We start from the raw sequence: 26,925 nt of genomic DNA, 5'->3' as shown, positions 1-26,925 counted from the left end.
CATCTGTATTATTCTGTATGGTTGTTTCTGTATTGTCCTTCCCCAGCCCTGTTCTCCAAGTCCTGCTGCTAAGTCAACAGGAAACACACAGTTAATGTGGCTTTGCCTAGCAATTAGTTTGTGTGTGTGTGTTGTGTGTGTGCTTACGCTGCTGCTACTCTGTTTATTATATATCCTGATACCTAGTCACTTCTAACCCTATCTACATGTACATACTACAAACTACCTGGTACCCCTGCACATTGACTCAGTACTGGTACTCCTCGTATATAGCCTTGTTAATGTGTTTGTCTTTGTATCTCTGCATCGTTGGGAACGGGCTCGTACCTGAGCATCTTCCTGTAAAGTCTACACCGGTTGTATTTGACGCATGTGACCAATAACATGTGATTTGTGTGCTGCTCCTCCAGGTACCAATGAGTCTGCGTTTGACCAGCTGGTTCTGACTCTGGCCTGGGACCGGGTGGACATCGCCAAGAACCATGTGTTTGTCTACGGACAGCAGCTACTGGTACATCTATCTGTTTATATGGCAGGCTGGCTCTATCTGTTTATGTGGCTGGCTCTGTCTGTCTGTGTGGCTCTGTCAGTATCAGCCTAAATGGAATAAATGTCATTTAAACCCCAAATATCTCCTAAGCTAGCCACTCCAGAGTCAGTGGTCCTATATGACCCAAGGGACAGGCTACAGGAAGGCTGCCAGTAGACTGTTTATTTAGACTAATCTGAACTGGTCTGGTGTATTTATTCATTGTTAGTGCAGTCAATGTTGGATCCATGTTGAGGTGTGTGTGTGTGTGTGTGTGTGTGTGTGTAGGTGGGTTCGTTGGAGCAGGCCATGCTGGATGCCTTAGTGATGGACCGTGTGGAGTTTGTGAAGCTCCTGATTGAGAATGGAGTTAGCATGCACAGGTTCCTTACCATCACACGGCTGGAGGAGCTATACAACACGGTAACACACACGGCTCACCAATTTCACACACATACATGTAATGATGCTCCACAGGGCTCTATGCTGGTACCATTTACTGTTCTCATCACACGTGCAACCTCTCAATTCTAACGTTTGATTCGTATTCTGTCAAAATCATTTCTGTTTATCCATGGTCCTGCTGGGCATCGTGTTTTTATCTGTGTCTCTTCTGTTCCAGAAACAGTCCCCTACCAATCCCACGCTCTTCAACCTCGTAAGGGATGTCAAACAGGTACATCTTTGACTTCTTGTCAACCATTGATTGTCAAAGTTTGAATTAATTTGAACAATAGTAATTGATGATGGCGTTGTTGATTAGTATGGCTCACTATGACTAATTGTTTCCAGGGTAATCTCCCCCCTAACTACAAGATGACCTTAATTGACATTGGCCTGGTGATAGAGTACCTGATGGGCGGGACTTACAGGTGCAACTACACCAGGAAACGCTTCAGGATCATCTACAACAATCTCCATGGCAACAGCAGGGTAAGGGTTAACGGTTAGTGTTAAGGGTTGAAGATAAAAGGTTAAAACGTAAGTTCGTTTCAGGGTCAAGGGTTAAACTCACACAGGTTATTTTGATCTTTCACTGATTGACTCATTTAGAGTAATGGTGAAAGTAAACTGTTCTCCTACTTTCTCTCTGTCTCTCTCCAGAGGTCAGGTCGCCACTCTGCAGGGCCTGGGTCCCACCTGAGGAAGAGCCAAGAGTCGTTCAGTATCCAGGCCGACAAGAAGGAGAAGACCAGGCACAACCACTTCATCAAGACTGCACAGCCATACAAACCCAAGGTACACACACACACACACGCACAACATGGAGAGTCATATTTGAGAACACACTGTGACTTGTGTGATGGCAAGAAACAGCCTGTCCACTGATGACCTTGTGGAAATCTATACCAATGTAATCTGACCATGCCTGGAGTATGACAGTGTGTTGCTGGTAGGCTGCACAAAGATGCATCAAGCTGCACTGGATAAGGTACAGAAAAGGACAAGCAAGATCATAACAAAAACAGAGACATCCCACTGACCCTTCCACCACTACAGCCATGGAGAGAGCAAGCAGCAGTAAGATTGGTCACTGACATGCACCAACCTGACCACCGTCTACAGGATCTCCTACCACAGAGAAGGGGAGAGTACTGGCAGTGTCCTCCGCAACCAGAACCAACTGTCCAGCATCAACGCAAGGAAAAATAGGCTGACATTGACATCTGCCATCAGACTTTTTAATAACAAAATGTGACACTTTAAACTGTAATTTCTTGTAAGATGGGACCTTTTTTAATTTAATGTAGTATCTTGTTTTTGAAGTATTGTCTGAATGTAACTGCATTCAGCATTACTCTTGTTGCCTGCGAGCATGAATGAAATAAATAAATCAAATCACTACAAACCCAAGGTGTGTACACACACACACACACACACAAAATCAGCCATACAAACCCACAGAACTGAGCCATCAGATTATTCAAATCGCCCTCTTGACGCCCACCCCTCTCCCTCTTAGTTGGAGTCAGCGACAGACCAGTCCAAGAAAAAAGCCAAGGAGGAGATAGTTGACATCGATGACCCGGAGACACGCAGATTCCCGTACCCGTTCAATGAGCTGCTGATGTGGGCCGTCCTGATGAATAGGCAGAAGATGTCTCTGTTCTTCTGGCAGCATGGGGAGGAAAGCATGGCCAAGGCCCTGGTGGCCTGTAAACTCTGTCGCTCCATGGGCTATGAGGCCAAGAAGAGTGACGTGGTCGACGACACCTCCCAGGAACTCAAGGACTACTCCAAGTATGACACATTACACACCAAATAACTAAGACACTTCAATCCTCACTAATACTCAAGACTACTATAATATGTGACAGATTACATAGTAATACTTTAAGTACTCCAAGTATGATGCATTACTACTAGTAGTCACTAATACTCAAGGCTACTTGAAGTATGACTATTACTGAGTATTAGTATGTGATGTATCAGACTATTTTTGTGAGTGAAGTGACCATGAGGAGCTGTAATTGTGGTGACTGAGGATGTTAATGAAGGTGTTTGATACTGTGGTATGTGTGTGTCATGTTCAGAGGGATGATGTCTGGAGTAATGTAAGGTTAATGATGATTATTATTTCATAGTGAATTTGGCACCCTAGCAGTGGACCTCCTGGAGCAGTCATTCAGACAGGATGAAACCATGGCGATGAAACTGCTGACCTACGAACTGAAGAACTGGAGTAACAGCACCTGTCTGAAGCTGGCCGTGTCGTCGCGGTTACGACCCTTCGTGGCTCACACCTGTACCCAGCTGCTGCTGTCAGACATGTGGATGGGACGACTCAACATGAGGAAGAACTCCTGGTACAAGGTGACACTGCCCAGCAATGCAGTGTATATATATATATATATATAATACACACACGCACGCAATAGTGTTCCACGTGGCTCTGTGCTTGGATGGTTATTATAGATGTATTATGTTTTTCCAGGTGATTCTCATTATCCTGGTCCCTCCTGAGTAAACATATACATTAAATACATTTAAACACTAAATATAATAATGTATATATCTCTAGGTGATCCTCAGTATCCTGGTGCCTCCTGCAATCCTCCTGTTGGAGTACAAGACAAAGGCAGAGATGTCCCACATCCCTCAGAGTCAGGACGCCCATCAGATGACCATGGAGGACAGCGAACACAACTTCCATAACACCACCGACAACATACAGATGGTCAGAATCAATATGACAGAGTTCATCTCATCTATTTTCTTTTCTTATCTTACTGTGTCTGTTCTGGCAAGTACACTGGTGCTACTGGTATTCTGATGATCCTGGGGTTTAGCTATGATGGTCCTGGGATTTAGCTATGAGGGGAAGCTATGATGATCCCGGGGTTTAGCTATGAGGGGAAGCTATGAGGATCCCGGGGTTTAGCTATGAGGGGAAGCTATGAGGATCCCGGGGTTTAGCTATGAGGGGAAGCTATGAGGATCCCGGGGTTTAGCTATGAGGGGAAGCTATGAGGATCCCGGGGTTTGAGCTATGAGGGTCCCGGGGTTTAGCTATGAGGGGAAGCTATGAGGATCCCGGGGTTTAGCTATGAGGGGAAGCTATGAGGATCCCGGGGTTTAGCTATGAGGGGAAGCTATGAGGATCCCGGGGTTTAGCTATGAGGGGAAGCTATGAGGATCCCGGGGTTTAGCTATGAGGGGAAGCTATGAGGGTCCTGGGGTTTAGCTATGAGGGGAAGCTATGATGGTCCTGGGGTTTAGCTATGAGGGGAAGCTATGAGGGGAAGCTAAGATGGTCCTGGGGTTTAGCTATGAGGGGTAGCAATGAGGGTCCTGGGGTTTAGCTATGAGGGGAAGCTAAGATGGTCCTGGGGTTTAGCTATGAGGGGAAGCAATGATGGTCCTGGGGTTTAGCTATGAGGGGTACCAATGATGGTCCTGGGGTTTAGCTATGAGGGGTACCAATGATGGTCCTGGGGTTTATCTATGAGGAGAAGCTATGATAATTCTGGGGTTTAGCTATGAGGGGTACCAATGATGGTCCTGGGGTTTAGCTATGAGGGGTAGCTATATAAGAGAGAGGGTTGGACTGCAGTGCTCTCTTCATTCATGGTTTCTTAATTTCTGGTGCTGTGGTCTGTTTTCAGTCTGCATGTGTATATATATGGACATATACATGTCTATTAAAGAGGTGTTATTAAACATGATTCTTCTCCAGGATGTGTTCCAGGAGGCGAAGGCGGATGACAACGTGGAGGTGAAGGATGAGGCGGAGACACAGGTCCGCTCCCGAAGACTTCCTCTAACCAGGAAGTTCTACGCCTTCTACCACGCCCCCATTGTCAAATTCTGGTTCAACACGGTATGAATCCCTAGCCCCTGGCTCTACCCCCTCCATGTGAGCTGACTAGCAGACACTCTGGGCCCTACTATGTTTAATGGTACAGCAGAGTTCTGACTACCAAGGTTTTCCCTGTGGAGCCGCTAAGCAGCTTAAATGGAAGGGATGTTTCCTTTCTCCTCGTGGGATATTTCCTGTATCCTGCCCAGTGTGTGTGTGTGTGTGTGTGGATGAGTTAATTTTGAATCGCTTTGTGTCCCGGGTGGGTGGAGATTTCCCTTTTAGAAGCAATGTAACGGTCTAAAACTGAGCACCACTTGCCCAGTGTGTGTACTCTGAGACCAGGGAGGGCTGACATGAAACGTGTTCATGTTGAGAGGACAGAGGGAGGCTGGGGCGTGTGTGTACTTTTCCAGAGCTCTACCTCCCACACCCTGCATACTTCACACACACACACGTACCCTCAGGTGGTGTTCCAGGTACCCTGGCTTCATTTGCATGTCCTGATAGCATCAGTAGAACAGTCCTGAACATAACTATATCTGCTGTACCCAGATCAATGCTCATCTACCCCACAATCAACATCAACATAATTCTGCTGCCTGCCACACAATGATACAGCTCTCACTGCATGTCTGTCACATCATGATCTCTGCTTCCACATAATAACCCTGCCTGCCCCAGTCAGCACTGATCCCCACACTGATCAGTCTCAGTTTAGTCACGGCCCTCCAACAGCCACACACACCCTACCTAACCCCCGGGCCATAGTTAGAATGACTGATGTCTAGGGTGGGGGGGGGTGGGTCTGTATAATGGCTGAGAGGTGTTGTTGAATGCTGTAGTTTCCTTCACTTCATGCTTCGCTAGTCAGGCTCACAGTGTTCACCTCTAAAAAGACCTGGGGGTATGTCACAAAGCAGGAACAAAGTAGGACTGCTGTAATAGGATCAGTTTAGCCTTTTAGGTCATAATGACCCCTACAGATCAGACTTTTTCAAACCTCTCCTCTAACGGCCCTAAACTAGCACACCGGTTTTACCTGGTCGAGGGCTTGATGATAAGTTAACTAGTTGATTCGGGTGTGCTAGTTCTGGAATAGTTCAAATACATGGAATATCTGGGGGTCTCTGAGAAAAGCTTTGAGAAGGGTTGATACAGATTTTAAATAAATAAGATTATATGGACGGGGGGGAGACTTTTTAAATATGGGCCCTGGGCATTGTCTTGGACAAGGGTTTAGTAACAATAAAGAAGCATTTTCAATCAGCTTTACGCTTACCTGGTTCTTTCTGTAATTAGAGTGTGTGTGTGTGTGTGTGTGTTACCAGTATCGATACTGGTATCACAATACTACAATACCAAAACAAGCACAAAGCAGACTTCACCCTGTGGTGCTGTTGTACAACAGTGTGTGCTATTGATTGCAAAATAAACAAATGTGACTCAGTGACAACATAAGGCTGTTGTTTTTTCAACATTAGGACTGTTTTCCTCAAGTAATTAAGTCTGCTTCATTTTTCCTTTCCTTCCTTACTTCCTAGTATCGCAGTACTGGTATCTTGATAACCCTAATTTAAGGTGTATGTGTGTGTTGTGTGTCTCCTGGCTAGCTGATGTACATTTGTGGGTAATATAATAGCCTGTGTATGGTATGTAAAGGTGTGTGTGTTGTGGGTCAATATAATAGCCTGTGTATGGTGTGTGTGTTGTGGGTCAATATAATACCCTGTGTAAGGTGTGTGTTGTGGGTCAATATAATAGTCTGTGTATGGTATGTAAAGGTGTGTGTTGTGGGTCAATATAATAGCCTGTGTATGGTATGTAAAGGTGTGTGTTGTGGGTCAATATAATAGCCTGTGTAGGTGTGTGTTGTGGGTCAATATAATAGCCTGTGTAAGGTGTGTGTTGTGGGTCAATATAATAGCCTGTGTATGGTATGTAAAGGTGTGTGTTGTGGGTCAATGTAATAGCCTGTGTAAGGTGTGTGTTGTGGGTCAATATAATAGTCTGTGTATGGTATGTAAAGGTGTGTGTTGTGGGTCAATGTAATAGCCTGTGTAAGGTGTGTGTTGTGGGTCAATATAATAGCCTGTGTATGGTATGTAAAGGTGTGTGTTGTGGGTCAATATAATAGCCTGTGTAAGGTGTGTGTTGTGGGTCAATATAATAGCCTGTGTATGGTATGTAAAGGTGTGTGTTGTGGGTCAATATAATAGCCTGTGTATGGTATGTAAAGGTGTGTGTTGTGGGTCAATATAATAGCCTGTGTATGGTATGTAAAGGTGTGTGTTGTGGGTCAATATAATAGCCTGTGTATGGTATGTAAAGGTGTGTGTTGTGGGTCAATATAATAGTCTGTGTATGGTATGTAAAGGTGTGTGTTGTGGGTCAATATAATAGTCTGTGTATGGTATGTAAAGGTGTGTGTTGTGGGTCAATATAATAGCCTGTGTATGGTATGTAAAGGTGTGTGTTGTGGGTCAATATAATAGCCTGTGTATGGTATGTAAAGGTGTGTGTTGTGGGTCAATATAATAGCCTGTGTAAGGTGTGTGTTGTGGGTCAATATAATAGTCTGTGTATGGTATGTAAAGGTGTGTGTTGTGGGTCAATATAATAGCCTGTGTAAGGTGTGTGTTGTGGGTCAATATAATAGTCTGTGTATGGTATGTAAAGGTGTGTGTTGTGGGTCAATATAATTGTGTGTGTGTGTGCGTTTTCTCCTGGATAGCTGGCGTACCTGGGTTTTCTGATGCTTTACTCGTTTGTCGTTCTGGTCCGGATGCCCGAGTTTCCGTCTCCTCAAGAGTGGGTGGTCATCCTCTACATATTTACCTCCGCCATCGAGAAGATACGAGAGGTACGCTAATGCTGCTCCCTGCTCTCTACATCAATAGGGTTATGTTCCAATTGGCACCGGATTTGCTATATAGTGCACTGCTTTTGCCATTTGGATTGGACCCTATGACTGTATGAGAAGGACAAGACACTTACCCAGCTATCTTTGTCTCTCAGAGGATTCAATACAATTTAGTTTAGTTCAATTTGCTTTAAACAAGCTCATTCTTCTAGTTGACAGTTTAAACAGAGAAGTACTGAGTCCACATTCACGTTGATAGAATATTTCTCCATTTCTATCACTTTGTTTCCATTGTTGATTTGATTTGAGCTCTCAGGTCACTGGATGCACTCATGTCCTATTGTCTGTTCTGTATCTTTCTTTGTAGATGTTTATGTCTGAAGCTGGGAAGATTAGCCAGAAGGTTAAAGTCTGGTTCAGTGACTATTTTAACCTCTCAGACTTCCTGGCTATTGTCACCTTCTTTGTGGGCTTTGGATTGAGGATCGGAGGAGAGGATGTGCTTGTCCCAGGCCGGACTGTGTATTGCTTGAATATCATCTTCTGGTACGTGAGACTCCTAGATATTCTGGCAGTCAACCAGCAAGCAGGACCATATGTGATGATGATCGGTAAAATGGTGAGTTCTTTTTTCCCCCTAATGCTTTACTAATCCAAATTCGTTCTTCAACTGTGTCAAATAAAATTGTATTTGTCACATGCGCCAAATACAACAGGTGTAGACCTTACAGTGAAATGCTGAATACAACAGGTGTAGGTAGACCTTACAGTGAAATGCTGAATACAACAGGTGTAGGTAGACCTTACAGTGAAATGCTGAATACAACAGGTGTAGGTAGACCTTACAGTGAAATGCTGAATACAACAGGTGTAGGTAGACCTTACAGTGAAATGCTGAATACAACAGGTATAGGTAGACCTTACAGTGAAATGCTGAATACAACAGGTGTAGGTAGACCTTACAGTGAAATGCTGAATACAACAGGTATAGGTAGACCTTACAGTGAAATGCTGAATACAACAGGTATAGGTAGACCTTACAGTGAAATGCTGAATACAACAGGTGTAGGTAGACCTTACAGTGAAATGCTGAATACAACAGGTGTAGGTAGACCTTACAGTGAAATGCTGAATACAACAGGTATGGGTAGACCTTACAGTGAAATGCTGAATACAACAGGTGGGTAGACCTTACAGTGAAATGCTGAATACAACAGGTGTAGGTAGACCTTACAGTGAAATGCTGAATACAACAGGTATAGGTAGACCTTACAGTGAAATGCTGAATACAACAGGTGTAGGTAGACCTTACAGTGAAATGCTGAATACAACAGTGTAGGTAGGTAGACCTTACAGTGAAATGCTGAATACAACAGGTGTAGGTAGACCTTACAGTGAAATGCTGAATACAACAGGTGTAGGTAGACCTTACAGTGAAATGCTGAATACAACAGGTGTAGGTAGACCTTACAGTGAAATGCTGAATACAACAGGTGTAGGTAGACCTTACAGTGAAATGCTGAATACAACAGGTGTAGGTAGACCTTACAGTGAAATGCTGAATACAACAGGTGTAGGTAGACCTTATAGTGAAATGCTGAATACAACAGGTGTAGGTAGACCTTACAGTGAAATGCTGAATACAACAGGTGTAGGTAGACCTTACAGTGAAATGCTGAATACAACAGGTGTAGGTAGACCTTACAGTGAAATGCTGAATACAACAGGTGTAGGTAGACCTTACAGTGAAAAATGCTGAATACAACAGGTGTAGGTAGACCTTACAGTGAAATGCTGAATACAACAGGTGTAGGTAGACCTTACAGTGAAATGCTGAATACAACAGGTGTAGGTAGACCTTACAGTGAAATGCTGAATACAACAGGTGTAGGTAGACCTTACAGTGAAATGCTGAATACAACAGGTGTAGGTAGACCTTACAGTGAAATGCTGAATACAACAGGTGTAGGTAGACCTTACAGTGAAATGCTGAATACAACAGGTGTAGGTAGACCTTACAGTGAAATGCTGAATACAACAGGTGTAGGTAGACCTTACAGTGAAATGCTGAATACAACTAGGAGAATACAACAGGTGTAGGTAGACCTTACAGTGAAATGCTGAATACAACAGGTGTAGGTAGACCTTACAGTGAAATGCTGAATACAACAGGTGTAGGTAGACCTTACAGTGAAATGCTGAATACAACAGGTGTAGGTAGACCTTATAGTGAAATGCTGAATACAACAGGTGTAGGTAGACCTTACAGTGAAATGCTGAATACAACAGGTGTAGGTAGACCTTACAGTGAAATGCTGAATACAACAGGTCAATAGGTAGACCTTACAGTGAAATGCTGAATACAACAGGTGTAGGTAGACCTTAAGTGAAATGCTGAATACAACAGGTGTAGGTAGACCTTACAGTGAAATGCTGAATACAACAGGTGTAGGTAGACCTTACAGTGAAATGCTGAATACAACAGGTGTAGGTAGACCTTATAGTGAAATGCTGAATACAACAGGTGTAGGTAGACCTTACAGTGAAATGCTGAATACAACAGGTGTAGGTAGACAGTAGAGTCAAGTTACAGGTGTAGGTAGACCAGTACAGAAATGCTGAATACAACAGGTGTAGGTAGACCTTATAGTGAAATGCTGAATACAACAGGTGTAGGTAGACCTTACAGTGAAATGCTGAATACAACAGGTATAGGTAGACCTTACAGTGAAATGCTGAATACAACAGGTGTAGGTAGACCTTACAGTGAAATGCTGAATACAACAGGTGTACAGTGAAGGCTGAATACAACAGGTGTAGGTAGACCTTAGTGAAATGCTGAATTACAGTGAAATGCTTTATACAGGGGTTAGGAGCAGTACAGAATCAACAATGCAGCTTTAACAGGGGTTAGTTACAGAGTCAAGATAAAAATACAGGTAGTTACCAGTAAAAATGGATAAGTAGAAACAGACCAGTGAATACAAAGTAACAAATAATTAAATGGCACAGTAAAATATACAACAGGTGTAGGTACAGAGTCAATGTGGAGGCTATATACAGGGGTTACCAGTACAGAGTCAATGTGGAGGCTATATACAGGGGTTACCAGTACAGAGTCAATGTGGAGGCTTTATACAGGGGTTACCAGTACAGAGTCAATGTACAGAAGTTAAGTACAGAAAAGGCTATATACAGGGGTTACCAGTACAGAGTCAATGTGGAGGCTTTATACAGGGAGTACCAGTACAGAGTCAATGTGGAGGCTATATACAGGGGTTACCAGTACAGAGTCAATGTGGAGGCTATATACAGGGGTTACCAGTACAGAGTCAATGTGGAGGCTATATACAGGGGTTACCAGTACAGAGTCAATGTGGAGGCTATATACAGGGAGTACCAGTACAGAGTCAATGTGGAGGCTATATACAGGAGTACCAGTACAGAGTCAATGTGGAGGCTTATATACATGTGGGGTTACCAGTACAGAGTCAATGTGGAGGCTATATACAGGGGTACCAGTACAGAGTCAATGTGGAGGCTTTATACAGGGGTTACCAGTACAGAGTCAATGTGGAGGCTATATACAGGGGTTACCAGTACAGAGTCAATGTGGAGGCTATATACAGGGAGTACCAGTACAGAGTCAATGTGGAGGCTATATACAGGGAGTACCAGTACAGAGTCAATGTGGAGGCTATATACAGGGGTTACCAGTACAGAGTCAATGTGGAGGCTTTATACAGGGGTTACCAGTACAGAGTCAATGTGGAGGCTATATACAGGGGTTACCAGTACAGAGTCAATGTGGAGGCTATATACAGGGAGTACCAGTACAGAGTCAATGTGGAGGCTATATACAGGGGTTACCAGTACAGAGTCAATGTGGAGGCTATATACAGGGAGTACCAGTACAGAGTCAATGTGGAGGCTTTATACAGGGGTTACCAGTACAGAGTCAATGTGGAGGCTATATACAGGGAGTACCAGTACAGAGTCAATGTGGAGGCTTTATACAGGGAGTACCAGTACAGAGTCAATGTGGAGGCTATATACAGGGAGTACCAGTACAGAGTCAATGTGGAGGCTATATACAGGGAGTACCAGTACAGAGTCAATGTGGAGGCTATATACAGGGAGTACCAGTACAGAGTCAATGTGGAGGCTATATACAGGGAGTACCAGTACAGAGTCAATGTGGAGGCTATATACAGGGAGTACCAGTACAGAGTCAATGTGGAGGCTATATACAGGGAGTACCAGTACAGAGTCAATGTGGAGGCTATATACAGGGAGTACCAGTACAGAGTCAATGTGGAGGCTTTATACAGGGGGTACCGGTACAGAGTCAATGTGCGGGGGCACCGGTTAATTGAGGTAATAAACAAAAAAAGAAACGTCCTCGCACTGTCAACTGCTTTTATTTTCAGCAAACATAGCATGTGTAAATATTTGTATGAACATAACAAGATTCAACAACTGAGACATAAACTGAGAAAGTTCTACAGACATGTGACTAACAGAAATGGAATAATGTGTCCCTGAACAAAGGGGTGGTCAAAATGAAAAGTAACAGTCAGTATCTGGTATGGCCACAAGCTGCATTAAGTACTGCAGTGCATCTGTTCCTCATCTCCTCCTCACCAGAGTTGCCAGTCCTTGCTGTGAGATGTTACCCCACTCTTCCACCAAGGCACCTGCAAGTTCCCGGACATTTCTGGGGGGAATGGCCATCACCCTCCGATCCAACAGGTTCCAGACTTGCTCAATGGGATTGAGATCCGGGCTCTGCGCTGGTCATGGCAGAACACTGACATTCCTGTCCTGCATGAAATCACACACAGAACGAGCAGTGTGGTTGGTGGCATTGTCATGCTGGAGGGTCATGTCAGGATGAGCCTGCAGGAAGAGTACCACATGAGGGAGGAGGATGTCTTCCCTGTAACGCACATCTTCAGTGACGATCACTTTTTGCCAGTCCTGTCTGGTCCAGCGACAGTGGGTTTGTGCCCGTAGGCGACGTTGTTGCCGGTGATGTCTGGTGAGGACCTTCCTTTCAACAGGCCTACAAGCCCTCAGTCCAGCCTATTGCGGACAGTCTGAGCACTGATGGAAGGATTGTGTGTTCCTGGTGTAACTCGGGCAGTTGTTGTTGCCATCCTGTACCTGTCACGCAGGTGTGATGTTTGGATGTACCGATCCTGTACAGGTGTTGTTACACGTGGTCTGTCACTGCGAGGATGATCAGCTGTCGGTCCTGTCTCCCTGTAGCGCTGTCTTAGGTGTCTCATAGTACCGACATTGCAATTTATTGCTCTGGCCACATCTGCAGTCCTCATGCCTCCTCGCAGCTTGCCTAAGGCACGTTCACGCAGATGAGCAGGGACCCGGGGCATCTTTCTTTTGGTGTTTTTCAATCAGTTGAAAGGCCTCTTTAGTGTCCTAAGTTTTCATAACTGTGACCTTAATTGCCTACAGTCTGTAAGCTGTTAGTGTCTTAACGACCCTTCCATTGTTTATGGTTCATTGAACAATCATGGGAAACAGTGTTTAAACCCTTTATAATGAAGATCTGTGAAGTTATTTGGATTTTTACTAATTATCTTTGAAAGACAGGGTCCTGAAAAGGGACGTTTTTTTTTTGCTGAGTTTATGTGCATGTAGGTAGAGTTAAAGTGCCTATGCATAGATAATAAACTGAGAGTAGCAGCAGCATAAAGAGGGCTCTGGGTAGCCCTTTGATTAGCTGTTCAGGAGTCTTATGGCTTGGTGGGGGAAGCTGTTAAGAAGCCTTTTGGACCTCGACTTGGCGCTCCGGTACCGCTTGCCGTGCGGTAGCAGAGAGAACAGTCGACTAGGGTGGCTGGCGTTTCAATGCTAACATTTCAATTTATATCTAAATGTTTTATATATCAGGGATTATGTACATCAACATATTTTATATAGTGATGATAATGTCAATATTTATTACCATTGAGTTGTCAATTCAATTGTCTATTACGATTACATTTATATTATGTACAGAGCTGACAATGTACAGGTAACTGCCAAAATAAAGAAAACACCAACATATAGAGACATTGAACACTAGTCACTTTAACAATGTTTACATACTGTTTTTATCCACTTTTAGAGCCCTGCACAGGCATTCATCTGAAGTCCAAACCCTACCCATGCTCGTGACGTTCAGGCCTTACCCTACCCAGGCCCGATTTGCTTCTGCCAAATTAAGAGCCAGCCCTGCCCAAAACCAGAAATAACTTCTTCCGTTTAGTAAATCCCTTAGCTGCTCGTCTCTGTCACTCACTCCCTGCGCAAATCTCACTCTGCATGTACTCTAAGTATCCATAGCAATGGCTCCACTTGGGCTGCTCTGCTCAATGAAGAGAACAATTAGCTGCTTTTCATCACTCTAAACTCTGACAAACCTCAAGGAACAGTATTTTCTCTGAAATAATCTCTCCTGTCGTATATATTTGACAAGGTTGAAGCACTTCTGACACCATGTTGTGATCTTAGTCAGATATGACTGTGCTGCGTAGCAGATCACGAGCAAATGGTTCAGCTTCAAAATGTTAGTGATCAATTTAGTGAGAGGAGCTCTACCCATTTTATATGTACAGTGAGGCAAAAAAGTATTTAGTCAACAACCAATTGTGCAAGTTCTCCCACTTAAAAAGATGAGAGGCCTGTATTTGCAAATTATGGTAGAAAATAAGTATTTGTTCACCTACAAACAAGCAAGATTTCTGGCTCTCACAGACCTGTAACTTCTTCTTTAAGAGGCTACTCTGTCCTCCACTTGTTACCTGTATTAATGGCACCTGTTTGAACTTGTTCTCAGTATAAAAGACACCTGTCCACAACCTCAAACAGTCACACTCCAAACTCCACTATGGCCAAGACCAAAGAGCTGTCAAAGGACACCAGAAACAAAATTGTAGACCTGCACCAGGCTGGGAAGACTGAATCTGCAATAGGTAAGCAGCTTGCTTTGAAGAAATCAACTGTGGGAGAAATTATTAGGAAATGAAAGACATACAAGACCACTGATCATCTCCCTCGATCTGGGGCTCCACGCAAGATCTCACCCCGCGGGATCAAAATGATCACAAAAACGGTGAGCAAAAATCCCAGAACCACACGGGGGGACCTAGTGAATGACCTGCAGAGAGCTGGGACCAAAGTAACAAAGCCTACCATCAGTAACACACTACGCCACCAGGGACTCAAATCCTGCAGTGCCAGACGTGTCCCCCTGCTTAAGCCAGTACATGTCCAGGCCCGTCTGAAGTTTGCTAGAGAGCATTTGGATGATCCAGAAGAAGACAAAATATAACTTTTTGGTAAAAACTCAACTCGTCGTGTTTGGAGGACAAAGAATACTGAGTTGCATCCAAAGAGCACCATACCTACTGTGAAGCATGGGGGTGGAAACATCATGCTTTGGGGCTGTTTTTCTGCAAAGGGACCAGGACGACTGATCCGTGTAAAGGAAAGAATGAATGGGGCCATGTATCGTGAGATTTTGAGTGAAAACCTCCTTCCATCAGCAAGGGAATTGAAGATGAAACGTGGCTGGGTCTTTCAGCATGACAATGATCCCAAACACACCGCCCGGGCAACGAAGGAGTGGCTTCGTAAGAAGCATTTCAAGGTCCTGGAGTGGCCTAGCCAGTCTCCAGATCTCAACCCCATAGAAAATCTTTGGAGGGAGTTGAAAGTCCGTGTTGCCCAGCAACAACCCCAAAACATCACTGCTCTAGAGGAGATCTGCATGGAGGAATGGGACAAAATACCAGCAACAGTGTGTGAAAACCTTGCGAAGACTTACAGAAAATGTTTGACCTCTGTCATTGCCAACAAAGGGTATATAACAAAGTATTGAGAAACTTTTGTTATTGACCAAATACTTATTTTCCACCATAATTTGCAAATAAATTCATTAAAAATCCTACAATGAGTTTTTCTGGATTTTTTTCCCTAATTTTGCCTGTCATAGTTGAAGTGTACCTATGATGAAAATTACAGGCTTTATCTTTTTAAGTGGGAGAACTTGCACAATTGGTGGTTGACTAAATACTTTATTTAGGTAATGTGTGACGGTAGATCGGATGGTTTTCAGTCAATAGCACATCTCTAGGGTTCCATGCTAGTTTGGTTTGAAAGAGGCTAATGATTGCAGGTGGGGGTGTTTTTAAAGGGGTAGCCCCGCCTCTCAGGTGGACATGATCTGGTTGATTACATTGAATGAGGTGTGTGGTGACCAATAGGTGGTGTGTGTCTGTATTGTATTTCTAGATTTTACTGCCCTGTTGGAGCTAGAATGGTGTTTTGTTGATGGAAAACATTGACTAAGGTGCCGTTCCAGAATCTCACATTTATGTTCAATTGGGTTGAGATCTGGTGACTGAGACACACCCTTTAAACCCCCCCCCCCTATGCTCCTTTGAGACCCCTAATTGGCAACTGGGCATTTTTATTTGGATGTTAATTGCTTAATTAACTCAGGAACCACACCTGTGTGGGAGCACCTGCTTTCAATATACTTTGTATCCCTCATTTACCCAAGTGTTTCCTTTTAATTTGGCAGTTACCTCTATATATCAACATGTTTTACATAGTGGCAGTTACCTCTATATATCAACATGTTTTACATAGTGGCAGTTACCTCTATATATCAACATGTTTTACATAGTGGCAGTTACCTCTATATATCAACATGTTTTACATAGTGGCAGTTACCTCTATATATCAACATGTTTTACATAGTGGCAGTTACCTCTATATATCAACATGTTTTACATAGTGGCAGTTACCTCTATATATCAACATGTTTTACATAGTGGCAGTTACCTCTATATATCAACATAGTGGCAGTTACCTCTATATATCAACATAGTGGCAGTTACCTCTATATATCAACATAGTGGCAGTTACCTCTATATATCAACATGTTTTACATAGTGGCAGTAATGTCTACTATCAACAACATGTTTTGATAGACTACGGGGATCCAGCACCAGTTCTGTTCATTCTGAGGCGCCGTAGCTGTGAGTCCGGAAATTCAGTATTTCCCAGGAACTTGGACGTTTATTCTCAGAACTTAGACCTGGTTAACTGCATGCACATGCCCTTAATATAGTGGTGGTAATGTCTCTAGTCATACAGATAGCTGTTTTGTATTGTTGTGATGATGTATAGGATAATGTATATATTCCTCTAGGTGGTGCTAGTGTTGAGTTATGGCATGCCCCAGAAAGCCATCCTGTAATGTGTGTATGTAATATACATATTATTCCTCTAGGTGGCCAATATGTTTTATATTGTGGTGATCATGGCGGTGGTGTTGTTGAGTTATGGCGTGCCGCGGAAAGCCATCCTGTACCCAAATGAGGAGCCCAGTTGGACGCTGCTCAAAGATGTGGTCTTCCAGCCGTACTGGATGATGTACGGGGAAGTGTATGCGTATGAAATTGACGGTAAGGAAGACGAGCCTGGTATAAACGACTACGATGGTAAGAGTTTTCTTAAGGATTCTCACCACGGCATGAGAAGCTGATTAGCACTGGAAATCAATCAAAAACCCAGGTTTGGTCTAATCAACGTGTCCTGCACCGCACCACACAGTCACCTCACACAGTCACCTCACACAGTCGCTGTGTTTAAATGATTTTGATTTAGAGTACAGAATGAGACCCTAGACCCTTGGTTGGATATGCATATGTTTTACTATGCCTATCCAGTTCTTTCATAAGTAATCAAGTCCTTAGGAGGTAGGGGCTAGGAGTTAATTGAGGACACAGCCAGTCGGCCCCTGTTAGGGGAGGTATAGCCAGCAATGGTAGAGAACAGCAGCTTTTAACCAATCAGGGCTTTAGTTTAGATTATTGGGTCCAGATTTCTCTTGAGGCATGTCAAATGTAAGTGATTTGCTTAAAGTACAGGCTCAGAGCTTCAAAATGGCGTATCCTACACTGTAGTTTGAGTAAACATGGGAGTCAGCATGGCACTGTCCTCCAGAAAGTAGTCTCTCTACTTAAACCCTGCTAAATTCAGGGCAGCAATGTTTTTGAGAGCTGTAGGAACACTTTTGCAGTTTTCCATAGTTTTATCTTTCCAAAAAATCTGTGATTAAAGATGATCTGTGAACTTACCAGAGAAGAGCCCATTCTGTTATATACAGAAGCCTGTGACATGACAAACCAAACAGGGATCATATCTCGGTAAACATTGTTGTACACATGGGGATAATTCTTAACTTCCAGTTAAGGGAACTTTTCACTTAGTCTCGCAATTATGTCAATAGGAGACTAAGTGACATTCAGATTTGCTGCATAGTGCACATTTGAGAGTGTGTTTATGATATTGAGTAATGATATTTACGGAAGATCCATTGTGTAATATACAGTGAGGGGAAAAAGTTATTTGATCCCCTGCTGATTTTGTACGTTTGCCCACTGACAAAGAAATGATCAGTCTATAATTTTAATGGTAGGTGTATTTGAACAGTGAGAGACAGAATAACAACTAAAAAATCCATAAATTGATTTGCATTTTAATGAGGGAAATAAGTATTTGACCCCATCTCAATCAGAAAGATTTCTGTCTCCCTGGTGGCCAACTACAAGACACAAGGGGTTTTCCACCAAGTACTAAGTCATGTTTTGCAGAGGGGTCAAATACTTATTTCCCTCATTAAAATGCAAATCGGGCCTCCTGGGTGGTGCAGTGGTTAAGGGCTCTGTGCCACTAGAGACCCTGGGTTCGCGCCCAGGCTCTCTGTCGCAACCGATCGCGACCGGGAGGTCAGTGGGGCGACGCACAATTGGCCTAGCGTCGTCCGGGTTAGGCCGGTATGGATATCCTTGTCTCATCGCGCACCAGTGACTCCTGTGGCGGGCCGGGCGCAGTGCGCGCTAACCAAGGTCGCCAGGTGCACGGTGTTTCCTCCCACACTTGGTGCGGCTGGCTTCCGGGTTGGATGCGCGCTGTGTTAAGAAGCAGTGCGGCTTGGTTGGGTTGTGTATCGGAGGACGCATGACTTTCGACCTTCGTCTCTCCCGAGCCCGCCCGTACGGGAGTTGTAGCGATGAGACAAGATAGTAGCTACTAACAATTGTATACCATGAAATTGGGGAGAAAAGGGGGGTAAAAATTCAACCAAAAAAACACACAAAAAATGCAAATCAATTTATAACATTTTTGACATGCGTTTTTCTGGATTTTTGTTGTTTTTATTCTGTCTCACTGTTCAAATAAACCTAACATTAAAATTATAGACTGAACATTTCTTTGTCAGTGGGCAAACATATAAAATCAGCAGGGGATCAAATACTTTTTTCCCTCACTGTATAGTAGTCACAGCTACCTGTCTCGCTCATCAGACTCAGGGAGCTCCACCACAGTTGTGTGGGAGATACAGCGGCTGTGGGAAGAGACTACCTGTTGATATATAGAGCAGAATGTATACAGTAGCAGTAGATACTGTGCAGTATAATGAAATGTTATTCTACAAATTAGATGGTAGTCGCTGGTTTTACTGACCCAAATTATGTTTACTCCTCTATGTTAGACAAAAACAAAAAAATCTGGAGAGACAAAGACAGTAGAAAGCTAAATTTGGCTGTACAAAACCAGTGCTTGGAGTTTAGAGGTGTGTGTGTGTGTGTGTGTGTGTGTGAATGATCTACACTTGTCACTGTGTGTTGTTTGGGATGTGTGTGTTATTTGTGTTGGGATGTGTGAAACACTGTGTGTGTTTCTCTGACCCAGTCCCCTCTCTCCACAGTGTGTGCCAATAATACTGATCCGAATGTGAAATCCCTGTGCTCCACTTCAGTGTGGATCACTCCTTTCCTACAAGCAGTCTACCTCTTTGTCCAATACATATTGATAGTTAACCTTCTCATCGCCTTCTTCAAGTAAGACTACACACAAAATGGTGTTCCACAGAGCGCCATTCTGTGACCAATACTATTCTCATTATTCATTAATAACATTGTTTTTCCCCAATTTTCTACATCACTGTGTATATCTATTTTTGCCATCTCTCTCTTCTCCTCAGTAATGTGTACCTCCAAGTGATGTCAATCAGTAATCTGGTATGGAAGTACCAGAGGTATCATTTCGTCATGGCCTACCATGAGAAGCCAGTCCTCCCTCCTCCCCTCATCCTCCTCTCCCACCTAGTCTCTTTCTTCTCCTGCATCTGTCACAAGAGGAAGAAGGACAGTCACTCTTACGGACCAAGTACGGGAACTACCATTTATCGCTCTAAAATGCGGATATGACAGAACCACTTGGTGATCAGAGAGAACAAGAGAGGCCCTAGTACTGAGCTCTGGGGGACACCAGTAGTGTATGAACAGACTATAAAATGTATAGGTGTCTCTGGGATCTCTAGTTTATCAGTAAAAATATATGCAGCTACAATAACTTATTTGAAAATGTGTACTAGTAGTTACGTTGATCTGTAAAAGAGGTGAAATGCCTTGTTGAAACTAGAAAGCTCTTCATCCTCTCCCTTCCCATCTCCCCATCTTTCCTTCCTTCCCTACCTTCCTCCCTCCAGAGTTGTTTCTAACGGAGGAGGATCAGAAGAAGCTCCATGACTTTGAGGAGCAGTGTGTGGAGACGTACTTCCATGAGAAAAACGACCAGTTCCACTCAGGGAGCGATGAGCGCATCCGCCTCACATCAGACAGGTAACTGTTACATTAGTTACCATTCACCCCAGTTTTTATTTGACCCTTGCGCTGACAGTAACAGTTATAGTGTATATATAACATAAGAGGATTAGGAGGTTAATTGAATATTGAACTCTGTGGCAACATAGATGTGTTTCTCCTTTCTCTCCTCAGGGTTGAGACCATGTGTATCCAGCTGAAGGAGGTCGGTAATAGAGTGAACTTCATCAAGCGTTCCCTCCACACGCTGGACTCTCAGATCGGCCACCTTCAGGACCTGTCAGCTCTGACCGTGGACACCCTGAAGACCCTGACCGCCCAGAGGGCCTCTGAAGCCAGCAAGGTCCATAACCAGATCACCAGGGAGCTCAGTCTGTCCAAAAACTTTGCCCCCAGCCTGGCTCCCACCCCCCAGGACCCTACCCCCCAATCCAAGGGGGTCAAACGTAGCGTGGGCGCCTACTTTGGTTCCTCCTTCCCCCAGGTGTCCGGGGTGGTGGTGGGGGGCAACATGGCTGATTCTCTGTTTGGGAGTGGGGTGGACCCAAACCCGCCACTGACGCTCAGTCCCCCAGAGCGGAGAGGAGACTGGGCTGGGCTGGGGCACCAAGCTACTGCTGCTATAGAGGCTGGATCCTCCACGGGTGGCAGTGCTAGTCACAGTGCCTTCTCCCTCTGCCCAGCTCCGGCGCCCCCTACTGTCAGTCCTCCAGAGCTGCGGCTACGCGGCCACTCCTTCACCCAGTGGCAGCTGACCCGTCCAGAGCAGGTGGGCATCTCCGACTGCCCCTCCAGCCTGCCCAGCGTGCCCTCTGCTAGGGCTGCTTTCTACGTCAGCTCTACCCCCTCCCAGCCCTCGGTCTCCAGCCACCCAGAACTCAGCCTGGCTGGGCCAGACAAAGACAGAACCTCTGCTTCCACCTCTGCCTTTGCTGTAGAGTTTGGTGCGTTTGTTGGTAAGTATAACTGTGAGGAGAAAGACGAGGACACTAGCTGTGTGTACCCCACTGTTGTTGTTGTGTCCAAGACTTCTGACATTTGCTTGCCCGTTTGCTTGCCTGCTTCCATTGAGAAACGGGAGGCAATTGGTGAGGAGGAGGGGAGGGGTGAGGGAGGGGAGAGGGCGAAAGGGAGGTGGGAGGGGAGGGCAGAAGGATATGTGAATGAGGCATTTTCCGATGACGAGGGAAAACCAGAAGGAGTTCTGATGGATGGGCAGGGCAGAAATGCTGAGCTTCCGTTGGCTCCTGAGACCGCCCGTCAGGCCGCACCCTCGCCGCATGCTGACGCTCACAGGAACAGCCCCCTCCCTGGCTGCGCCCTGGCCCCTGCAGTGGTGCCCAGGAGACCCCGCGGCTGTAGAACCAGAGAGGTGGGGTCCTCAAGCCCCATGGCCCAGCCAGGGTCCCCTCAGCAGAGGGAAAGAAGGACTGAAGCCCCCCTGAGAAGTGACAGCAGGGAAACTACCAGAGACAGAGGTTTGAGTTTGAGTCAGAGTTGGCAGTGGGGAAAATCTCAGATCACGCTCTACCTTTCACCTGTAACACACCTTTTCCTAACCAGGGTGAAGTATGGTTGTTAGTGGTCTAACGGGGTGGTATGGGGTCTAACTAAAATGAAATAACCACAGGTGTGTTCTCAAAATTCAAAAACCCTGAGCATAACCTGATATGGCACCATGCTCAATCAAGACTTCAAAATAAACCAATCAGTATGGCACCATGCTCAATCAAGACTTCAAAATAAACCAATCAGTATGCCATCATGTTCAATCAAGACTTCAAAATAAACCAGTCAGTATGCCATCATGCTCAACCAAGACTTCAAAATAAACCAATCAGTATGCCATCATGCTCAATCAAGACTTCAAAATAAACCAATCAGTATGCCATCATGCTCAATCAAGACTTCAAAATAAACCAATCAGTATGGCACCATGCTCAATCAAGACTTCAAAATAAACCAATCAGTATGCCATCATGTTCAATCAAGACTTCAAAATAAACCAATCAGTATGCCATCATGCTCAATCAAGACTTCAAAATAAACCAATCAGTATGCCATCATGCTCAATCAAGACTTCAAAATAAACCAATCAGTATGCCATCATGCTCAATCAAGACTTCAAAATAAACCAATCAGTATGCCACCATGTTCAGTCAGTAGACTTCATAAACTCATAGCAACAACTCATTGTCATTCGCCAGTAAAACATACACATTCGATAACAGTCAATAAACGGCTGCAAACTTTAAAGAAAAACCTGGGGTACCTTTACAGTGGCTTGCAAAAGTATTCACCCCCCTTAGCATTTTTCCTATTTTGTTGCCTTATAACCTGGAATTAAAATAGATTTTTGGGGGGTTTGTATCATTTGATTTACACAACATGCCTACCACTTTGAAGATGCAAAATATTTTTTATTGTCAAACAAACAAGAAATAAGACAAATTGAACTTGAGCGTGCATAACTATTCACCCCCCCAAAGTCAATACTTTGTAGAGCCATCTTTTGCAGCAATTACAGTTGCAAGTCTCTTGGGGTATGTTTCTATAAGCTTGGCAGATCTAGCCACTGCGATTTCTTTTTTTTTCTTTTTTTCTCTTTTTTTTGCCCATTCTTCAAGGCAAAACTGCTCCAGCTCCTTCAAGTTGGATGGGTTCTGCTGATGTACAGCAATCTTTAAGTCATACCACAGATTCTCAATTGGATTGAGGTCTGGGCTTTGACTAGGCCATTCCAAAACATTAAGATGTTTCCCCTTAAACCACTCGAGTGTTGCTTTAGCAGTATGCTTAGGGTCATTGTCCTGCTGGAAGGTGAACCTCCGTCACAGTCTCAAATCTCTGGAAGACTGAAACAGGTATCCCTCAAGAATTTCCCTGTATTTAGCTCCATCCATCATTCCTTCAATTCTAACCAGTTTCCTAGTCCCTGCCGATGGAAAAACATCCCCACAGCATGATGCTGCCACCACCATGCTTCACTACTGTGGGGATGGTGTTCTCGGGGTGATGAAAGGTGTTGGGTTTGCACCAGACATAGTGTTTTCCTTGATGGCCAAAAAGCTCAATTTTAGTCTCATCTGACCAGAGTACCTTCTTTCATATGTTTGGAGAGTCTCCCACATGCCTTTTGGTGAACAACAAACGTGTTTGCTTATTTTTTTCTTTCAGCAATAGCTTTTTTCTGGCCACTCTTCAGTAAAGCCCAGCTCTGTGGAGTGCACGGCTTAAAGTGGTCCTATGGACAGATACTCCAATCTCAACTGTGGAGCTTTGCAGCTCCTTCAGGGTTATCTTTGGTCTCTTTGTCGCCTCTGATTAATGCCCTCCTTGCCTGGTCTGTGAGTTTTGGTGGGCGGCCCTCTCTTGGCAGGTTTGTTGTGGTGCTATATTATTTCAATTTTTGAATAATGGTTTTGATGGTGCTTTGTGGGATGTTCAAAGTTTCTGATATTTTTTTTATAACCCAACCTGATCTGTACTTCTCCACAACTTTGTCCCTGACCTGTTTAGAGAGCTCCCTGGTCTTCATGGTGCCCCTTGCTTAGTGGTGTTGCAGACTCTGGGGCCTTTCAGAACAGGTGTATGTATACTGAGATCATGTGACACTTAGATTGCACACAGATGGACTTTATTTAACACATTATGTGACTTCTGAAGGTAATTTGTTGCACCAGATCTTATTTAGGGGCTTCATAGCAAAGGGGGTGAATACATATGCATGCACCAGTTTTTTATTTTTTGGAAACAAGTAATTTTTTAAAATTTCACTTCACCAATCCAATGCAGGCGATGGTGGTCCTTAGCCAGTGCGGTAGTGGGAAACAGAGGGCTAGTGTTGCTAGTTAGCAGGATGATGTTTCTTCACAAGACTCAGAGAACACCCTAGAATTTCCTGGTGTCTAGGGTTGCTATCTGAGCTCGATATAAACTATGGTAGCGTACATACAATATACATGTATTTGCCTCTTATGGAGATGGCTTGCTACGCTAGTTATCTGGTGTTGGTTAGCTAGTGGCTAATATTAGCTAGTGTTGCATCGTACCTTCAGACAGGGACCCAAAGAAAACTGTAGAATTGCCCGTTTCTAGAGTCGCTATCTGAGAGGTATACTACGATTTGAAACTAGATCTACTCAAGACTTTTATAAAGCTAGCCAGCTTCAGTTAGCTTCACATTCAAGCCCAGGCTTCATCCATACTAAGGTGGATTTTGATCATGCAGCTAATGCAAGCAGGCTCAGAGGGGATTTCCACATAACACAATAATTTGGATAGCCACTCAAGCTTCCCCTTATGTGGGTGCTAGAAAGTTAAATATCAAGCAAGGTTGTTTCATTGCCCCCATCGTGTTATGTGGAAATGCACTGTCAGCATGTTTTTTTTAAACTACACTTGTATGCCGCCTCGCCATGCTAGCTTCGCCCTCGTGTGGGTTCTAGCAAGCTAAGTAGTGCTAGGGGTAGTGCTCGGTATCAACAGCCAATCCAGTAGGGACTGGAAGCTATGCTGAGCTTTAAATTGGTCAAGTACATCGCAAAGTATTTGCATAAAGTTCCGGTTTCCTCCTTTGGTCCCATCCTGTTCACGTCCCTCGCCCATGCTCGCATCGCCCAACAGTCCCCCGCCCACTTAGCTTCTCTTCCATTGGAAATGAATGGCTTATCGTAGTTTCATCACCCACGTCACTTGAGTTAACTGTACGTGCATGTTGCACACATGGCTAGTCGAACACCGAACTCTTAATTGAGACAATGTTCGCATTTTTATGTTTTAGGCTGAAATCAACATGAAAGAAAAGTTATTTTGCAAATTCAGCAGGCTATGCTGTGACAGGCTATTAGAAGTGCCGTTTAGTTAGTGCCGTCTTTGTGCTTTCGAGTGCTTATCGATGCACAAGTCCCTTTTTCCTACCTATCAATAAAACCATTTTAGAAAATCATACAAACGTTTCACTATGCGTCAACTTTCAAATGCATGCTGTGATTACTAAATGTGTAATGTGATAGGTATTTTTAATATTACTACAGAAAAAAATACAGTTAAAATTGTATAAAATAGTTCATCAGTCGTCCTGAAATGAAGGGGATGACAACGTAGTCTTGGTGAGAGGGCGAATCTAATTTCATTGGTCCTCAACTCACGGCTCAGACGCTTCATTCAGATAAATGGAGTTAGCCCTGAGTTAGCCTGCCCCTGATCAGGTTAGTTCTGAAGGATTCCTTGCAAAATTTTACTCCGAGTTAACCACACTTACCTCGCTAACTCCTCTTTGTAGTATAGGGCTCTGGTCTCGTCACTCAGTCATCAACTCTTCTTAGCTACTTATACAGGTTCACATGCTAGTATGCTACATATACAACAGCTATTTACATTACAGCTAAACGGTTACAGAAGTCTGCCTTAAACTGGGAATCAAAATCACCTCAGAACTAACTCCGCCCTCCAACTATTGTAATTTGTTCCCTTCACTTTCCTCTGATTTGGCTAAGGGGGATCTTTAAAGGCGCTGCATGGTCAATCCTACGTCTGCATTGGCCATGCAGCGTTTCTGGTAATAGGGCCTAGGAAGAGGTGCCTGGGCTGTAGGGTGCTAGGATCAGATCTGTAATTAACTCGTTGTTGTCTCAATTTCAGATTTCTTTCTCTTGCTCTACCTGTCAATTATTATGTCAACCTTTTGTCTTGTCTAATGTCGTTGGGGTGTTGGCCTCTGGTTGATGGTGACAGAGTTGTGACTGTATCGCCATGGATTGATTGATTGGTTGAAATTTGCAACCTTTCCTGAAATTGTCTGTATTGGTTAAAGGGTTTGTCACATGGAAAGGTTGAGGCACCTACCCTCTGTCCATCTGTCTTTCAGTGACTGTCCCAGAGGTCTAAGATGTTCTCTCTAAGGCACAGAACCAGGTTTGGCCAATTCCTGACCTGGATCAGGGTTTGGGTCAATTCCATTTTAATTCAGAAAGTTATCAAATTGGAATTGAAATGACCCCAACAAAAAAGCCTGCAGCCTTCCAGGACAAGTGTTGGCCACCCTTGGTGTGATGCTGTCTCTATCTGTCTAACAGTGTTCCGGTCCTCCAGGTCATAAAGACAACCTGCACCTGGACCTGCAGCGCTCCTTCCCCAGAGACCTCTCCTCCAGACAGCTCAGCCCAGCCACGCAGCCCAGGGAACAGGTGAGACAGTATGTGGGATTATGTGTGTGTTCCTCCTCCTAGGTATTGAGGCAGTTATTTACTTGCTCTTAGTTCCTGGTTGGGAAGTGGTTGTTGGTTGGTAGAATGTCGGTTGGTAGAATGTTGGTAGAATGTCAATGTTATGACCATTTAAAAAAAAAAAACTGTTAGTTCTAGTTCGATATTGCTCCCAGGGCGGAGCAGTTTATTTACATGAAACATCACAGAGACACTTCCACAGAACAAACCACAATTCCTTAATGGCTTCCTGTCCAAACACATTGTCCCCACATATCCTAACCTTAGCCTCACTATGTGAAAAACAGGAAAACAGATCTCATCAGCTGAGCCCAGTA

At 44.2% G+C, this 26,925-nt stretch overlaps 1 protein-coding gene and 1 long non-coding RNA gene across 7 annotated transcripts in view; both read left to right on the top strand.

The window, feature by feature from the left end:
* trpm7 (transient receptor potential cation channel, subfamily M, member 7) overlaps nucleotides 1-26,925 on the top strand; it is an 89,964-nt gene that overhangs the window by 45,099 nt on the left and 17,940 nt on the right. For 5 of the 6 annotated variants that reach the window (XM_042331081.1, XM_042331079.1, XM_042331080.1 and 2 more), the window contains exons 11-27: nucleotides 411-511; nucleotides 818-952; nucleotides 1,152-1,205; nucleotides 1,322-1,462; nucleotides 1,634-1,768; nucleotides 2,493-2,770; nucleotides 3,115-3,343; nucleotides 3,552-3,707; nucleotides 4,707-4,850; nucleotides 7,564-7,692; nucleotides 8,060-8,311; nucleotides 17,000-17,174; nucleotides 19,484-19,616; nucleotides 19,760-19,944; nucleotides 20,267-20,399; nucleotides 20,556-21,337; nucleotides 26,475-26,569. In XM_042331081.1, coding sequence (XP_042187015.1) covers nucleotides 411-511; nucleotides 818-952; nucleotides 1,152-1,205; nucleotides 1,322-1,462; nucleotides 1,634-1,768; nucleotides 2,493-2,770; nucleotides 3,115-3,343; nucleotides 3,552-3,707; nucleotides 4,707-4,850; nucleotides 7,564-7,692; nucleotides 8,060-8,311; nucleotides 17,000-17,174; nucleotides 19,484-19,616; nucleotides 19,760-19,944; nucleotides 20,267-20,399; nucleotides 20,556-21,337; nucleotides 26,475-26,569 — 3,257 coding nt within the window. Of the gene's footprint in view, nucleotides 1-410; nucleotides 512-817; nucleotides 953-1,151; nucleotides 1,206-1,321; nucleotides 1,463-1,633; nucleotides 1,769-2,492; nucleotides 2,771-3,114; nucleotides 3,344-3,551; nucleotides 3,708-4,706; nucleotides 4,851-7,563; nucleotides 7,693-8,059; nucleotides 8,312-16,999; nucleotides 17,175-19,483; nucleotides 19,617-19,759; nucleotides 19,945-20,266; nucleotides 20,400-20,555; nucleotides 21,338-26,458; nucleotides 26,570-26,925 lie in introns of those variants that run through there. The other variant, XM_042331084.1, reaches the window with a different exon arrangement.
* On the top strand, nucleotides 4,858-7,555 carry LOC121847855. The gene is made up of 3 exons (XR_006084742.1): nucleotides 4,858-6,491; nucleotides 6,568-6,776; nucleotides 6,977-7,555. It is a non-coding gene; the product is annotated as an uncharacterized LOC121847855 (long non-coding RNA).

The sequence above is a fragment of the Oncorhynchus tshawytscha genome, linkage group LG12, assembly GCF_018296145.1.
Source record: "Oncorhynchus tshawytscha isolate Ot180627B linkage group LG12, Otsh_v2.0, whole genome shotgun sequence".
Taxonomy (NCBI): Eukaryota; Metazoa; Chordata; class Actinopteri; order Salmoniformes; family Salmonidae; genus Oncorhynchus; species Oncorhynchus tshawytscha.
The sequence above is the reverse complement of the archived record's forward strand: the minus strand, read 5'-3'. Positions and strand labels throughout refer to the sequence as shown.